This window comes from Typopeltis vanoorti, chromosome 5 (genome assembly GCF_054136105.1).
Source record: "Typopeltis vanoorti isolate ZY-2024b chromosome 5, IOZ_Tvanoo_1.0, whole genome shotgun sequence".
NCBI classification, from domain to species: domain Eukaryota; kingdom Metazoa; phylum Arthropoda; class Arachnida; order Uropygi; family Thelyphonidae; genus Typopeltis; species Typopeltis vanoorti.
The window spans coordinates 135,103,063-135,121,810 of NC_143553.1; the positions used below are offsets into that span (position 1 = coordinate 135,103,063).

At 34.9% G+C, this 18,748-nt stretch overlaps 1 protein-coding gene across 1 annotated transcript in view; it reads left to right on the forward strand.

Moving 5' to 3' along the window:
* The window catches only part of LOC150106839 (BRISC complex subunit Abraxas 2-like), a 139,804-nt gene that overhangs the window by 63,229 nt on the left and 57,827 nt on the right, over positions 1-18,748 (forward strand). Inside the window, exons 3-5 of the mRNA XM_090392748.1 lie at positions 2,232-2,335; positions 11,488-11,687; positions 16,512-16,640. Of these exons, the coding sequence (XP_090248874.1) occupies positions 2,232-2,335; positions 11,488-11,687; positions 16,512-16,640 (433 nt within the window). The remainder of the gene's footprint in view (positions 1-2,231; positions 2,336-11,487; positions 11,688-16,511; positions 16,641-18,748) is intronic.

Sequence of the window (18,748 nt, forward strand, 5' to 3'; positions counted from 1 at the left end):
TGTCAATTATATTTTGCTGATATAACCAAAAATCTGTCTTCATGCCCATGATAGAGCAAGGGCAACTTCTTTGCAAACATCTCGAACACATTTCATTGGTTTGAAATGCTGCTCAGAACCTGGGCAGTGATTCTGATATTGCCAGAGAGATTCCAAACTCTCTATCAATATGAGTTATTGTGCAAGCTTTCCGATAATTCTTCCCTACGTGACATCATCTAGATGATGTCTTTGAGATATTACAGCACATTCAAGTTTGCAATTTTATTTCTTCATGAAAAGCGCTTCCTTCAAGCACAATTCACTTAGTGCAGAATTTTGCCTTTTATCCTGTTGAGTGCCACCATGTGATCCCTTTGCGCACGATTTGAATGTGTACCCAATTTCTACTCACAATCATCAGTTATACAAATTGCCACAAGCTTATTCATCTGAATTTGCAGTTGTTATCTTCAGAAACAGTGTTCGTCTTTAGGTTTTGGACTTCAGTGTATATCTATATCTTGAAAAATATAGTTCTTTATGGCAGTGGTTCCTAACTTTTTAGTAGTCGTGGCCCCTAAGTATCCTAAAATATTTTCGCAGCCTCCTAGTTTGAGTAACATAATTATAATTATAATGACAAAAAAAAATCAGAAAACAGAAATCAACTTTACTTAAATATTTTGTAAAAACTTTACCATATTTATATTTAGGAGATCAAATTATTATTATTATTATTATTTGACACCTATCGTTCGATGCCAACAGCATCGAACGATAGACCCATTCCAACCACTAACCATGCTCAAACTTACTTAACTGAATCATTAGTATCAGAGGCTCTACCAATCGACCAACCTTTGCCAGCTAATGTTCTTTGTTTGCTCATTTTATTAGGGGGTAAATTTTAAGAAATAACAAATCAGTATTACAGCACTGAAAGTTTTGAAAAGTAATTGCACTTAACAACGTTAAGTTCTATACATTTGTACTAGTATTGTTTAAAACTTTAGAGAATCACTTCTTTCACACTTCCAGCAGGCAGATGTCACGACTTGCAGTGTTGCCAGCAGTGAAAAGTCAACTTTTGGTGCCACCATAAAAGAAACTACCGCATTAAACTGCATAATTCAAATTACTAATACAAAGTGATAGAAGTTTGAAACAAAGTAAAATAAACAGCAAAATATAATTATTTTATGAGATTTCAAAATTTTAAAAACTAGCGACGTTCTATGAATTTTCCACGGCCCCCTAGGGGACTGCATCCCACCAGTTAAGAATTACTGCTTTATGGTATTTAGTGATGAAATTTGTATTTTATCTCACTGCATCTTTATGTATATATGTATTTACAATGTTCAAATCTGTTGTAGGAAAAAAAAAATTTTTTTTATATGTTTTAAGACAACCAAAATATTATGTTTTACACTTTTTTGTATATAATTGAGTAGGCTGTGCATTTTCCACAAAATGCACAGTTGGAAGTTGGGCATTGCTGCAGTGAAAAGTGTTGGTATGAATGTTGTAGTTAACATCTCTTATTACAAACACTTGATTAGTTATAAATAAAATCTGAGTTATTGAAGGACATGGTCCTGATATATTGATCAACATAATGCACAAACTTGAATGTTGTCTTGATGTTTGTGTGTGACAAATACTCCCTCTCCATGTTAAAAGCCTCTACATAAATGCAACTTAACACAAGCTGTTATTTGTACACTTAGATTTTTTTTTTTCCCCTTTTCATATTTCTGGAATTTGTAGCATTTACAATTAAACTAAGAAATGGCAACCACCCATTTGTGAATAATACAATATAAGCCAAAATAAAATGGACACACTCTCCTTCTCCAAGAGTTTAGGAAAGTAGAATGATCAAAACGTTAAGTTCAAACACGTAGTCTGTGATCTTTTCATAGTCATATGAGGTAGCCATTCAAAATAAATATCATGGTGTAAATTTGTATAGCAGAGATTAAACAGATAGATAATCATCTTTATGTATATTGGGATTTTTGTTTTGCATATGTTAATTTTTATAATCTGAAAAATTGACATGAGAAAAGGCATGTTGCACTATTTCACATAATACAACAGTAGATGCTTCCTATAGCAATAACATAGTTAAGATGAAGAACATCTTACATTATTCAAGTATATTAAATATGTCTGTTAATTTTAAGAGCCATTAAGCAAAATTGTTTTATTTTTGTCTTTTAACTCTTACTTTTATTCTGTTTTAGATATCTATACCATTGTGCCTTGTGGATGTCCATTCTCCTTCTATGATAATAAAGGTAATCTTCTACAAGATAAAATGGAATGCTTTCTAGATGGTAGGCAGAAGGTATGGGCTTGTTTTCATAATTTTTTCAATACTGATTAGTTGCTTTCTTCATTCTGATGTTATCAGAACATGTTTGCCTTTCTTTGACTTTCACTTTTTTTATAATTGATATGTATCAGACATGATGATAATGATCTATCAAACATGTTAGATTTGAAAGTTTTCTTTCAGCACAATTGGAGACTTTCTCCCTACCTTATGACTACTCCAAAATAACATAACCTTGTGCCACTATGGTAATTAATTTTGTCTGAATGTATTTGCCTAATATTGGACCTGTTTTCTGTAGAATAGTTACAGAATGTATGCTATCATTAAATGCAGAATTTTCTTATTTCAAGTAGATAGAAAGATAGACAGTGTATCCGTCTATCTCAAACAAACAAACAGGTTGTAGGTTTGAATCTTGCTGTGGACATTCATGTTTGTGACTATCTTTAGGTAGAAGATAAATTTCATCACCTGATGTGAGACCACCAGCCCACTTATTGGAGGCTTAAATTGGTCTCTAGAGCAGGGTTTCTGTATTAAATAAAGAATTTTAAAAAAATTATGTAAAATTAATAAAAATATTATGATATTATTAAGATATTATGATCCAGATCGAATGCAGAATCTGCCAACTTCCACATCAAATCACCAACAGTGTAAGACTGGATGTAGCTTGTGTCCTCTCCAAAGCAAGATCACCAAAAACCAACATATCTAACAAGGAATATAAAGAGCTCTACAGGAAATGAAGAATAATAAAGAGTTAGTTATCACCAAAGCGGATAAGGGAAATGCAACTGTAGTACTTAACCAAAAGGACTACACAGGTAAGTTTAATGCTCTTCTATTAGATCGAGCTTCTTACCTCCCTATCGAATACAATCCCACCAACTCGCAAATTAGAAAACTTCACAGGCTCCTTAAGAAAAGTCACTTCTTGGCCTGTAGGAGTTACTGACAGATTAAAGCTGTTTAACTCTATACCCCCCCCCCCATATTTACGAACTCCCAAAAATACATAAAGAAAATGTGCCATTACGTCCCATGGTGGATGGCATTGATTCTCCCACATACAAATTAGCTAAACATTTGGCCAAAGAGCTCACACACTATACTGGCAACACACCATCACACATCAAAAACTCAGCCCACTTCAAAGCCAGCATAAAAAACCTTACACTTCAACATACTGACATAATGGTCAGCTTTGACGTCTCCTCCTTATTCACAAATGTCCCACTCAAGGAAACTTTAGAGCTAATCCAAGCTAAATTTTCTCCCGATATCTCAGCCCTATTTCAGTTCACAATGAACTCAGGCTATTTCGTTTGGCAGGGAAAATTCTATAAACAAATAGAGGGAACAGCCATGGGTTCACCACTCTCCCCACCCTTGGCCAATTTCTTTATGGAGCCCTTTGAAGAAAAAGCCTTAGCCTCTGCCCCACAAAAACCAACCATATGGCTTTGCTACATTGATGATGTGTTCGCTATTTGGCCACATGGCTCTGAAACAATCCTCTCCTTCTTAACACACTTAAACAGCCAACACCCCAGAATCAAGTTCACCCTGGAAAAAGAGGAAAACAATAGCCTCCCTTTCCTAGACACACTAGTCACCTGCCAGCCTGATGGAACCTTGGTTTTCTCAGTTTATAGAAAACCCACCCATGCAGGCAAATACATTCACCAACAATCCCCCCCCCCACACACACAACAATATGGAGTGGTGAAAACACTATACAACAGGGCTAAACTAATCTGTTCTAACGACAAGGCCCTAAACACTGAACTAAATCACATCCTCAACACTTTCTTGGCCAATGGCTACCCCCCCCAAAAAATCCAAAAATGACTGAAACCAGCAACCCCCTCCTCCACAACAAGGATTACTCTAAATTCATCACTATTCCCTACATCCGAGACACCTCAGAAAAAATTACCAAAATCTTAAAAAAACATGACTTGACCTCGTGTTACAGACCATACAGAAAATTGGCATCCCTTATCTGCTCCACTAAAGAACAACCACTTCCCCTAGACCTACCTGGTGTATACCAGGTCCCTTGCAGCTGTAAACTGTCTTACTTTTGCCAAACAGGCAGGACAGCGAATATCAGAATTTCGGAACACAAGGACTACATCCATTTTCACAAATACAGCCACTCTGGTCTTGCAGACCATGCTCTGGATACACGCCACAGAATACGGTGGAAGAAAGCTACAATAATACACCGTTGCAAATACAAATTCGAGAGACTATTTATGGAATCAGCCTCAGCCCTAAGAAACTCTCCAAACCTCAACAAATTTGGTTGTATGCGACTGCCCCAAATTTGGGAGGCTTACATCAGCAGACCTTCAGCCCAACGGCCAAGAACACCTACTTAGCCCGCTAGAGGGCACCATCAGGACTTTTAGGAGAACAATAGCTTCATCTCTTCATTCTCAGTTACTGTGTTGTATTGCCTATGTGCACGTGCCTTTTTTTTTTGTAAGTTCCTTTTGAAAACGGTAACATGACGTTGTCAAAATATTGGAAATATTTATTAAAGTGTAATTTAATTTATATTCATATCTATGTTGTTCGCTTCCTTAAGTGATTTAGTAATGCATAACCAACTTATAAGCCTGTCTATGAGAATTAATGAAAATAGAAAAAATAAAACCCTACTGCACATAATACTAATGTACTGTAGGTTCACGACCTTTCATAGAAGAAAGTCATATATATATATGTTAAAGATACCAAGCAAACCCAAGGTAAAAATACTTTCTACATATATATATATATATATACGAAAGAATAAAAAAGATAACTCTAATGCTGATTAGACTAAATACTTGCACATCATATCACCAAATAATAATAAATAGCAAAAAATAATAATTCATTTTTTCGCCTACTATTTTTAATGGGGACACCACCACCACTAGTTTTTGTCTGTAAATTGTGTATTTTCTCAAGGCTGATTTGTCTGCATGTGCGATGAAAGAACTGACTTTCCGGGAGGAAAAATCATGCTACCTTTGTATGAGATCATCTAACTCACTTGCAATTAAAAAAAAAAACATACAAAGATTCCTCTTATCATGACGAGAATCGAACTTATGCCGTTTTCAATTGGAGGCCACAAATCACCATCATTCAATTGTGCTATGGAGACAATATTGGCTTGCGTTTTATGAGAATGTCTAAGGGAACTGGCGATGCCTTAACTACTCTGTTTGATTTAAGTATCGGCTTGGTCAAAGTCTCAAGGGAGTAGAAAGAGGGCAAAATAATTTTTTTTCATTAAATCGGGATCTAAATCTGTGGTAGCAAATTATACACCATGTAGCATCTCAGAAGTGGTGCTGACAAGTAGGGATAAGCAAGTTATTATCCCTTTTGATATGACCACATCTGAATTATTGCTATGCACAGATTGGTTCACCTAGGTTTGGACATTGACAAGTGGTGGAAGGGATACTGAGATGGGTGACCAAGATTGTGACAGGTCTGTAAAATGCTCATGTAATGACAGATCAGAGTTTGGCAGGTTGCAGAATTTGGTTAGTAGGCTGGAACAAAAAAAGGATACAATAGAAGTAAAGTAAAACATTCGTTGTAACGAGATTATCTGTAAATGATGAACAAAAAGCCATAATGATTTTAATTTATGCATATTCCCATACAATTCCTCACTTTTATAATGCGTGTACTACGCAGATACTTGGGTAGTTCTTGGAATAACCAATTCTTGAAATAAACAAAAAATGAAAGGGATGACTTGGCTTTTATGTCTACCTGCATTTTATTATGGGCTGGTTTATAAGCTAATCTTGTCCTTGACAACTATCCTCACTCTACCTATCTCACCAGTGTCTAGCTTCCAGCCCTCCTTCCCCACTTTACCCACAACTATAAAATCAGTTAAAAACAAACCCTTTCTTTGGAAACCTCTACTAAAAGAAAGTGTCTCTTGGTTTGCAACAAAAAAAGTCAAAATTATTCATGTATGAGAAAAATATTAGAATGTGGTGAGAAAAATATTGAAGCATGTAAAAAATTTTCTTTGCCCTCTTCAACAATATTGGTATTGTGGAAGAATAAAGATGTTTACATATTGGTACTGGAAAACAACATAACCAAAAAAAAGAAAATTTAGAAAGTGCGAGCTTACAAACTTTGATGAAGCAAAGTGAAAACTTTAAAACAAATATCAATTTTAAGATTCATAAATAAAAAGACTATTTGAAATCATGTTTATCATTATGTTGTTTTTAATTATGGAGAAATATATTGTATTAATTGTATAGTTTTAAAATTATGGACAAATAAATTGTGTTTAATATTAAAATAGACAAAGCCACTAGGTGACAAAGAGAGAGAGCTGTGAAAAGATAAGTTTAAATTTTAAAACCGTGTGTGGCGATAGTGATAATTTGTTATTTAAATATTGTATGATAACTGTGATCAGTAGGTATAGTTAAAGTTCTGTGTTTATTAAATTAAATTGTGATTCTTGTGTATAGCTTTGATCATGGTGAGATGTAGATCAGCAAAAGAGAATACAAGTGGCATAGATTTTTAGAATGGTGCGGTGCCATTTTCGAGTGGTATGTGAATACAGTACATACACTTGGGGAGAAATAGAAGATGTTTATGTGGAGAGAATTAATAGAAGAGATGAGAAAGTTTGGGTTTGCAAAAAGTGTAATATGTTTATGAATTATGAGATGTCATTGAATGTGAGCATTAGCTGGCAAAATATTGAGGATGTAGCTACAGGGATAAACAGAGATGATGGGGGTTGATTGCTTGGGTTTGCAAAAAGTGTAATATGTTTATGAATTATGAGATGTCATTGAATGTGAGCATTAGCTGGCAAAATATTGAGGATGTAGCTACAGGGATAAACAGAGATGATGGGGGTTGATTGCTTGAAAGATAATGGTAAGACAGCAGGTAAAAGTAGCAGTGAGTTAGCAACATTGAGTGGTAAGATAACGTACATAGATGGTGACAAGTTAGCAGTGAGGGAGCAGGCATAGCTGGTTGCGAATTAGCAGTGGTGAGCAGTACAACAGCAGATGTGTAAGATAGTGAAAATGTGACTGGTAATTGTCAGTGAGGAAATAATTGAAGAGATGAAAGTAGAGTTAGTAAAGATGAAGCAAGTGATTAAATATATGAAGAATGAACTGAGAAGAATTATGGATTTTCATGGAAATGTGAGGAGGAATGTGACGAAAGATTCGAAATAAATATCGAATGATTTGAGAGTAGCAATATATGGGAATTCAATGATTAGAGGTGTGGTGAATGAAAAGCTGTACAAGGATTGTTTTCTGGGAGGTAGAATGAACAGGATGATTGAAGTATTGAATAAAAGGAATACATGAGCAAAAGAGTTGATAGTGGTAGTTGGCACAAATGATTTAGAATTGGATTTGATTATCTGATCAGAAGATATTATTGTAAATGAAGTATCAAATTTTTCTCCAATGGGTGAAAGTGACCATGAAGTGATTCCTTGGGGTGGTGTCCAACCATATCAGGCTTTTTGTGAGAAAGAATTATACGTGGAACTATAAGGTGATTATGACAAACTCAGGAGGTAGCTTACAGTTTTTTTTATTTCGTATCCAAACATAAGTAGTACAGTAGTAAGTGGTACAACATGATTTATAACAAATTAGGATACATTACAATGAGATCAGCTTAGATTTGGTAGGTGAATTATACAGGGAATAATAATTAAATATGAAAAAAGGAAACTATACATAACTTATATACAATAAACATGGTCAGATGTTCCTCCAGTATCTTTGCACAATCAACTGCTCTTTCTGTGCAGGATATAAGGTCCTCTTTTGCACAAGGCGATGGAAGAAGGTATTTCATGGACTGGGTTGTCCCACACTCACAATTGTCTGGGCCAGTGAGGTAGCCCCATATGATGAGGTTTTGTTGCAGCGTCCTGTCGTCCGGAGTCTGTTTAGGCTTTTCCAAGTATTCCAGTCCAAGTGGGCACCACGTGGAAGATGTTCGGCTGTTGGAATACCAGTATTATTTTCAGGATATAGTGCAAGCCATTGTTGAAGTGTTGTCTCGGGGAGGTTTTTAGGTGGTTCAACAGTTGTCAGGAAGCTATGTCGGGATCTTAGTCTTTGGGGCACTGCGGTCTGGCCGAACAGTGGGTGGCATTCATCATTCATTAGTCTGCTGCTTTCATCAGCTGAGAATGCAGATCTTCGAATTGGAGGGGGATGCAATACCAGGTAGTGGTGTTGGTTTCAGGCATCTGTAATTAAGCGGCAGTTTTCATTCGATGCTGGATCAAGTTTTTCAGCATGGCAGGATCTGGACCATACTGGGCAGGCATATTCAGCAGAAGAATACCAAAGGGCCAAGGCAGAAGATCTCAGTGTGCTAGGGTCTGCTCCCCATTTGGAGGAGGTAAGCTTACAGTGATATCATGGAATGAGAAATTGGATGTGAAGGAAATCAGTGCTACTTGTTTCCTACTGAGGAATTATCTGGCAGAGGCAGTGACTAAGTGTATTCCAAAGGTCAGGAGATTACATAAGGTAGGTGTAAAATGGATGATTAACTGAAGAGGTGAATTGTGCGGTCTGGAAGAAAAAGGCATTATGGTGGCAGCACAAGATACATGAGGAGTACAAAGAGCAAGTAAGGTAGGTGACTCATTTGGTAAGAGTAGCGAAAGTGCAGTATGAGCAGCAGTTAGCAAATGAGGCTAAAAGAAATACTGGGGAGGTTTTTCAGTATGTGGCCAGTAGAAGGAAAAGTGATTATGGGAGGATGATGTTGGTAAGTGATAATGGGAGATGATAAACGTGGAGGAGGATATAGTGGAGTTGTTAAATGAGCAGTTCATTAAAGTATTCCATACTTATGATCGTAACATAATGCAGAACTTGAGAGCAGTGGGTGTGAGTGAGCAGGAGATATATGAGGAATTGATTAAACTTGATATCAACAAGACCATGGGACTAGATGATATATCACTACTTGTCTTGAGGTAATGTTTCAGGGAGTTAACAGCTTTAACTTAATTTTTAACGTGTCTTAGATTGGCCCAAGTTCCACAGGAGTGAAAAGAAGGCAAAATTATTCCACTTTATAAAGGGAGTGATAACACTAAATCTTCGAATTATAGGCCATTCTGCTTGTCTGGAATTGTGGTCGGGGTGTTGGAGAAGCTAGTGAGGACAAGGATTCAGAATTGGGTTGAGAGCAGCAGAATTCTCTTTAATGGGCAGCATGGGTTTGCTAAAGGAAGATGATGTTTTAGCAAGCTGTTTACTTATGACCAGGGGGATTCATATACAGTAGTATTTTGGATTTTGCATAAGGCTTTCAATAGATTGCCACATGACAAACTGGTAATTAAATTAGAATAGATGGGATTGGATGGTAGATTAGTATGTTGGAATGGAGTTGGCTGTCTGATAGGTATCAGCAGGTTGTGCATGGGGACAGTGATATCCCAGAAGAGAGGCAGGTGACTAGTGGTGTGCGTTAGGAGTCATTGCTGTTTAATTTGTATTTAATGATATAAGCGCCATTATTAAACTGCCTCTATGCTACATGTCAAAAGGGTGTAACATAGAGGCAGCCTGCCTCATGGCCCAGCTTAATAATGCCGCTCGTTCAGCCATATTGAGGCAACAAGATATTTGATAAATGTAAGCATATAAACTAAACTAAATGGCATACATTTATAAAATATCTTGTATTATATTATATTATTTAGGTATAGTTTCTGGGGAAATTCCCATGCTACTCCTCTTAAACACTATTATTATAATTATGGCTATTATAGCCTGTTTTTGTTTAGGAGTGTCCCTTATTTTAAATGCATTGGCTTACTCAAAAAGGTTATATTTTAGGGCATTATGGGTGAATATAGAAGGCAATTATAGAACAAAAGAGGTGGAGAAATTTTGTGCATACCTTGTTTTGATATTAGGATGTCTTCCAGTTCCAAGATCCTGCTGAAGGTTGTTTTTAACGAGGGGGAGGAAGGAGGCATGGGGGGGGGAGTAACGCAGGAAAAATAAATTTGGAAACCCGGGTTTTGTATTAATAATATATATATATATATATTATTGTGTGTTTAAGAGCGCTTTTTGTGGGGGGGGGGGGGAGAAGGGGAAGGATTTAGTTATGGGGGAAACTGGGGCAGGGGGAGTCATACATGCTAAACCTAAACATTTTAGAACCCACTTATTAGATCTGTGTTTCTCAAAGTGTGATACGCGTACCAAAATCTTGTAGAAATTTATCCCAACGTAACCACCACCCTAAGGATATTGTTAACAATTCCGGTTAGCGTAACAAGTGTGAAAAGAAGTTTATCCAAGCTTAAACTGATTAAAAATTATTTACGAATAGCAATGACCCATGAAAGATTAGTTGGTCTAGCAACTATATTGATAGAGGTGGACATAGCTTATAATTTAAATTTAGAAGAGCTTATAAATAAACAGTTTTATTGTGCGATATTCCCATAGAGCAAATGTTTGATTAATATTATTATGTAATTGTTTTGCATTAATGTTTCTCTTGTAATAAAAACAAAATAGCAATTGGAGATTTACCAGGCAGAAGCAATGGCGAGGTCATCTTTACCTATAGGAGTTGCCAAAAGGTGTGCCATCTTTTTATTAAATTACTCGGGATTTAGAGAAAGATGTTGAAAGTTTATTTTTCGCTTGGTTAGTCTATAATAAATTTAGTTTAATCCTTTATCCAAGTGTAAGCAAACAAAGTTTGTGCCTGAAAATATCTTCAGGACAGGGGTAAGGTAGTACAACACCAGGCAACTTGTAGCAAAGGTGGACCAAGCTGACATCACTCCTATGAGTGATGTTAGCTTGGTTGAACTGATCTCTTCATAATGAGAGCTGCTTGTAATGATTATAAGGGAGGACGAGAGTTCATCTTGCTAACTCATAGAAAATGGCGCATTGAAAGTTTACTAAGTGAATTTAAGATGGCATATTATAGGTATGTTTTATGTATATATTCCAAGGATCAGCATCATCATCAACTAACCTTCGCAGATTCTTGGAATACATAATTTTAATTATTATTATTTTTTAAATTCATCTTAATATAACATTATTTATTATTATTAATTTTAATAGAAAGTCATAGGCTGGTTCAAATTTCGGAGAAACACAACTTTGGAAGTTTCGTTAAGGGAACGGAAAGTGCATAAAACGCTAGCTGCCACATTCATGTCTTCATATGATAAGTTTTTCATATTTGGACTCTTTACTTCTTCTGCTACGACTAATGATGCCACACACTCTTTTGACCATGTTTTCCTACGGTGCAATGGCAGGTTAGTAAATTTTCATTGATTTTTTACACACACACAGACACACATGTATATTTGTTTTAGTTTTTGTTATATGTGCCAACAACTGAATTAAACAGTTCAGTTATTGAAAATAACTGGATTGTTCTCTTCTGGATAATGCTTACAGGAAGTTTCTGAAGTCTATCTCAGAAGTTGGGTGGGGGAAGAAATCACAGTTAACTTGATTGCTCTCTTCTGGATACTATCAGTATTTTTAGGAAAGTTTTTGGTATACCATCCCAAATTTTGAAACAGTATTCTAAAGTTGAGTGAATTTGAAATTTATAGTGTTAACAGTTGTACATGTGAGAAGTATTATATGATACCAGAAAAAGCAAGAAGTGTGAGCAATTTCAAGAAGAGAAACATGATCTTATCTGGAAATCTGATTATCAAAAGTAAAAGAAAGTGGAGAGCTGGACTGCATTGTGGTTGCATTGAAGTTCATAAGTTTCGTGATATATGTGCCAACAACTGAATTAAAAAACAGTTCAGTTATTGAAAATAACTGGATTGTTCTCTTCTGGATAATGCTTACAGGAAGTTTCTGAAGTCTATCTCAGAAGTTGGGTGGGGGAAGAAATCACAGAAATGTTCACAGAAGAAATGTTCTTGCCCCACTGAAGAATGACAGAGAGAGGGATCATAACTTAAACCAGGGATCTAATATGAATATTAAATTTTAAAAAATTTTATTCCTATACTTTGTGATATTGCTGTGCAACTTGGTGCAAGTCAATCATGTGAGTCATAATGAATGGGGAAAACAAAGACGACAACCGAGATTTTGGCACACATTTGTAGTCACGTTCTCTGGTCCATCTTTTAATATAATTGAATAACATCAACTATTATTTTCAAAGGATAAATATTTGTTAAAAATAATTTCAAAAATGGGTTCAAGAAAATGTAAAATTGCAGATGAAGGAAGAAGGTTTAATGATGAATGGAACAGCAAGTTCTTCATTATTGAAAATGGGAGTAATCCCATTTGTCTTATTTGTCATAAAAGTGCTGCTGTTATGAAAGAATATAATATCAGATGTCATAATGAGAATGAACATGAAGGCCAATACAAGGATTTGAACTGTGAACTTAGAAAAAATCAAATTAATAAATTACAAGTTTCTTTGACTGCTCAGCAAAACATATTTCATCATCATCATCAAATTCCTGACATGTACCCTCAAGGGGTGTACAGGATATGATAGTACTACATGAAAAATTTACATCATTACTAACTTCCTATCTACAATTTTCCTCCAAATCAGTCTGTTACTTGTCACGAAACATATTTAAATATTCATAATAAATCAGTTGTTCGTGCTAGTTATGTCGTAGCCGAACTGGTTGCGAAAGAAGAAAGGCCTTACACAGATTCAGAATTTATTAAACGATGTTCATTAACTGTAATTGAAGAAATATGCCCAGAAAAGAAGACGCTATTTCAAGATATTAGTTTATCTGCCAGGACTTGTACAAGGCAAGTAGAAGAAATCTGTACCAATTTATTTGAGCAGCTTAAATTTAAAGAAAACTCATTTGCTTTAAATTTTACACTTACATTCTGGCAATGGATGAAAGTACTGACGTAACAGACACTGCAGTTAATGATATTTATTCGGGGCATCGATTGTGACTTTAATGTTCATGAAGAATTGGCCACTTTGTATAGTTTAAAAGGTACTTCAACTGGCAATGATTTGTTCATAAAAGCAAAAGCAACTATTGATTCTTTAGAATTGGACTGGAAAAATTAAAAAGTTTGATAACCGATGATGGAAGAAATGTGTGTGGCTCTTGCACCGATGTAGTAGGTCAAGTATGTGCGGAATTACAGAATTTAGGTTATGATGATCCAATGGTGTTCCATTATATCATTCATCAGGAAGCACTTTGTTGCAAAATTTTATCATCAAAATTTTGCACTTTGTTGCAAAATTTTATCATCAATGAACGACATCGTGATATCAACTGTAAATTACATCTGATGCAATGGTCCAAAACATTACAATTTCAAGAATTCTTGATAGAAATAGAATCGGATTATAAAGATGTTATCTATTATTCATCTGTTAGATGATTAAGTAGAGGTGCTGTGCTCTAAAAATATTTTTTAATTTACGTGAAGAAATAAGTACTTTCATGACGGAACATGAAAATACCGTCTCACAACTATTGGATAAAAAATGAATTATGTCTCTTGCATTTATTGCAGATATTACAATGTACCTTAATGAACTTAATTTGAACCTGCAGGGCCAAGCTAAATTACTAGCAGAACTGTTTTCTGACATAAAAGCTTTTGAAGGCAAACTATGTCTGTTGAAGAAACATACAATGCAAGAAAATCTACATCATCGTTATATATGTTGCAAATCTGCATCTACAGTTGGATGACAAACACAAAAGAAAACTTTTGTTTGCAGATTTGTAGAATTGAAGATTTACAAAAGGAATTTTCAACAAGATTTGTGGATATTCATAAAAATAGCATCGAAATTCGATTCTTTTTGAACCCTTTTATTGTCGACATTGATGACGTACCAAACCTACTACAGATGGAAGTTTTGGAATTACAACACAATGAAACATTAAAGAACGCATTTTCATTATCCAAAAATATCGATGCTTACCAAAAAAATGTGAAGGATTAATCAGTTTTGCAAAGAACGTGATAATCGCATTTGGAAGCACATATGTTTGCAAACAAGCATTTTCTGCCATGAGTTTTTGTGACTGACTAATGAACATTGGCATGTTTTGATTCAGATTGATGCATAAACTATTGTATATCACTTTGTTTTTACATGATAATTTTTCATTAAGTTTCATTTTCATGCTTGTTTCATATCTCATACTTTAAAATATTTCTGTGTTTTTTAAGATTGATATAATAAAGATTGATAACTTAAGTTTTTTTTTTTCACTCACTATTTTCTCTTAATTAAACACTTGCAGCCTGATTATTAAAAATAAAAGTTGAATGTGGCCCTTGAGTCTGAAAAGATTACCGACCCCTGACTTAAACCATTGATTATGGGTTATCTTAAGGGCTTGGAATAATTGTGCACTACATTATGTCAAATTAAGAAGAAGAATAATGCATCAGCAAAACTATGGGTAGCATTTATGATTACTGAAAGGTCATTTGTGTATAGGCAGAAGAGGATAGATGCAAGTATAGAGTCCTGAGGTACTCTGTCACTGATGGACATATCTGAAGAGAGCAAGCTATCCATCATGTAATTGAATTCATTTTGATGACTCAGTTACATGGTGGTCCAGTTTCATTGCTTCTTTATGTATCAAGCAACATAATAAGATATTCTTATGGAACAAACCAAATACAGGGGGTCCTCGAGTTACGTCGAAGATCCGTTTCTATGGGCCGATGTAAGGTGATTTCAATGCAAGTCAGAATTACCATAGCCTAGGTTACCTTACCTAACCTAAAACACCCTAAAGTCATACGTATATATCAAGAAACAGAACTAGGCCATAGGAAAATGAAAGGGAGAACATAATTACTGTATAGTACAGAAAAATGACAAAAATGAAACTGTAATAAAAAAACAAACATAAAAATGAGAACAATCTCCAATTTTACATTTTTCCGTAATCATAGTCGATTTCATGGGCGCCAATCCTTTTACATGTTCAAGGATGTGAACTTTATCCTTGATAATAGTCCCGATTGTGGTACGACTTAAGTTCAACGTGCGGCCGATGTTAGTTGGCATTTCTCCCTTTTTTGCCCTTTTAATAATGTCTAATTTCACTTCTAATGTAATGGCTTTCTTTTCTTTGACACACTGCCATCGGTTTGGGAGCCATATTGAAGGGTAAAAAGTCGCAAAAAAACACAAACACAAAAGTGAGAAAGCAGATGTAAACAAAGCACGCAGTACCCAAAGAATGTATGCTGGGACCCAAGCGACGCCACCTCTCCCAAACAAACGGCGCATAACGGCGTATTCTTCCACTGCGCTCACCTGCAACGTTTGAATTTTATGTCGTGCTGCTTCAAGTCAAAATTTATTTTTTAAATTATTTATGGGATTACCGCCGTAACGTCAACGATGCATGTCGAGGACGATGTAGGTCGAGGACTCCCTGTATTGCAGAGTAAATTTCCATTTCTTTAGGCATTGGCAGAGTACAAATACACAACAAAATCTCTAACATATCTCAGGTGATATTATAAAACTCCCAGCTTATGAACCATTCTTTGAATGGATGTTTTCTTTATACCTATATTTTTTGCTATATGTCTTTTTCCTGGATGATTGCAGACTTTTATCCAATATTTCATTTGTATGCACATTATTTATTAAGATCTACTTTCCTCTGTGGCAGTGTTTGTGTTGCACTGAAACTGATCCAGTATCTCCAAACTTTTTACTTATCTGTACAGAGGCCACCAACTTGCCTTTCACGTGAACAGAAATACTCAACATAACTTTTTTTGCTGGATGCATACAATCAAGTTCACATAATATTACAATGTGATCTTCATGCCAGTACTGTTACACATTTCCTATCATTTTATTTTTTTTATCAGTATGATATTTTGTATTTTTGCATGAATGATAAATGCAAAGATCTTTTTATGTGAACATTTATGATGGTAAGACAGGCACCATACTTTTTTTTTTTTAGTTAATATTAATAAATGTTTCAAGACAATGACTCAGTATACAAAACAATTTCTAAGTAACTATGTAGTCTAAATATATATCTTTATTTCCATTTTGTAATAACATGATATTATACATAATTATGAAAATTTTATTTTTAATATAGGAAGTTTGAAGCAGTACCATTGAGGATAGTAAATCTTGGTGGTACTAGCCATTCTGAATATCGACTTTATCCCCCAGCAGCTGTAAATATTCATTCTGGACACTTTAGTGAAGTTATCAATAGTACAGAGTAAGTAGGCAGAAAAAAAATATTATTACATATTTACTATGAAGGCAATTTTAGACTTAGCCAACCAAATTATACTCTCTGTTGACTAAAACCAGAAATAATTAAATAATTTATTATTAATTCATCAAAGTGCAAAATATTAAATAAGACAAGTAATGAGAAACTTAAGAAATATTTGTTAAATAATATCCCATTTTTGCACATTGCACTCTTATATTTTTTCTTATGTGAGACCAGTTACTGCATACTGTTATCTTTAACATTATTCTTACTCTTTGTTTTAATGCAGTTATTTATGAGCAAGTATTGTAATCATGCAATATCATGAAAAATATTCTTTAATTATTAGAACATTGTTGCAATTATAATTATCAGCATAGTAATTTAGTTATTGGTTGACTATTCTTAATGTATCATATACAGTTCATTTACTGATAGATTGAAATACAAGCAATTCCATTACAGTCACAGTCAAACATCAATTTGACTGTGACTGTAATGGCAAAGAATATTTGTCAACAGATTGAGTTTGAAGAACTTCCTTCATTCTGTTTATCTCGTCAAAATTTATACAGATTAAAAGGAATATCTCTTAATGAAATTTGTAGAGATATATCCAAGAAAGTTATCATCGAACAGCAGCATGATATTAGCACCTTCAATCTCTAAACTAACTGTTTCACTCACATTAAATCCAACTCATTTGAAAAAGGACTGACAGTTATATACAATCAAACTACCTTTCAAAACATGCTTCAGCCAGACAAGGCACTTGGTGTTACTGATACATACTTAGCTCATAAAGACATACCGAGACATATAAGAGAGAGAGAAAAAAAAAAGAACAAGCTCCTTGTTGTTAGAGAACTACTCAGATGTTGATTTTCAATGAACATCTTGTTTCTCTTCTCTTGTAGGGGCTAAGTAACTTCAAGATCTCTTAGAGAAGTGATATTATTAAAATAAGATTTGAAAGACCATGGAATCTTAATAGAAATGATGTACTTTAAAGCAGTTGCAGATTAAGCCAGCTAGAGGCCCCTGGTGGTAAAATTTAAAGGGCTCCCTAAAAAAAAGGTTTATATGTATATGTTATAAAGAGAACTAGAGCTTCACTATAACAAAAAAATAAACACACATAATATGTGATTTAATATTTTTATTTCTAAACATTGCAATAAATTTTTCTTTATAACATCAGGCATAAAATATATAAAAATTAAAATTACAACAAAATAAAATATTTTAAGAAAAGAAGAAAGAAATAACTCTAAATCAAGTTGGGGTTAAATGGATGAATAACACCATTAAGCTTAAGCTGCAAAAAAAAGAAACAACTATGGAGGGAATTTAAGGAGAAAGGTGACCAGCACGCACGTGAATGGTATAAAGCACAGGCCAGAAGGGTAACGAGTGTGGCAAGAAAAGCAAAATTACCATGCAGGCTAAAGAGAATCCCAAACAGTTTTTTTGATATGTTGCAAGTAAAAGAAAAAATGTATATGGCAGAATGATTTTAAAGAATGCCAGTGGTAGGGAGGTAACCGAATCAGTTGATATAGTTGAATTACTGAGCGAGCACTTTGCAAGAGTATATCATCCAGGTGGTGACATTGCAGAAATGAATGAACCAATAGATTATATGGGAATTGTGGTGAATGAAGTGGAGGTGAATAGTCTATTACAAAACCTCAATGCCAATACTTTTGTGGGATTGGATGGTATACCAGCTCGTGTCATACGTGAAGCAGCTAAAGAATTGTCAGTGCCCTTGACCATTTTGTTTAATTTGAGTCTCGGGTCTGGGTTAGTCCCGAGGGGGTGGAAAGAGGGGAAAATAGTTCCACTGCATAAAGGAGGTTCCAAGACTGCTGTTGTAAATTACCGACTGATTAGCATATCAGGAATCGGTGTCACGGTCTTGGAGAAATTAGTCAAGAGAAAAATACAGGATTGGATAGATGAAAATGGGATACTGTATGGGGTACAACATGGTTTTGTGAAGGGTAGATCATGCCTCAGTAGCTTGCTCACATTTTATAACACAGTGATGGCTGAACTGGATAAGGGCAATTGGTTTACAGTGATTTTACTGGACCTTGCCAAGG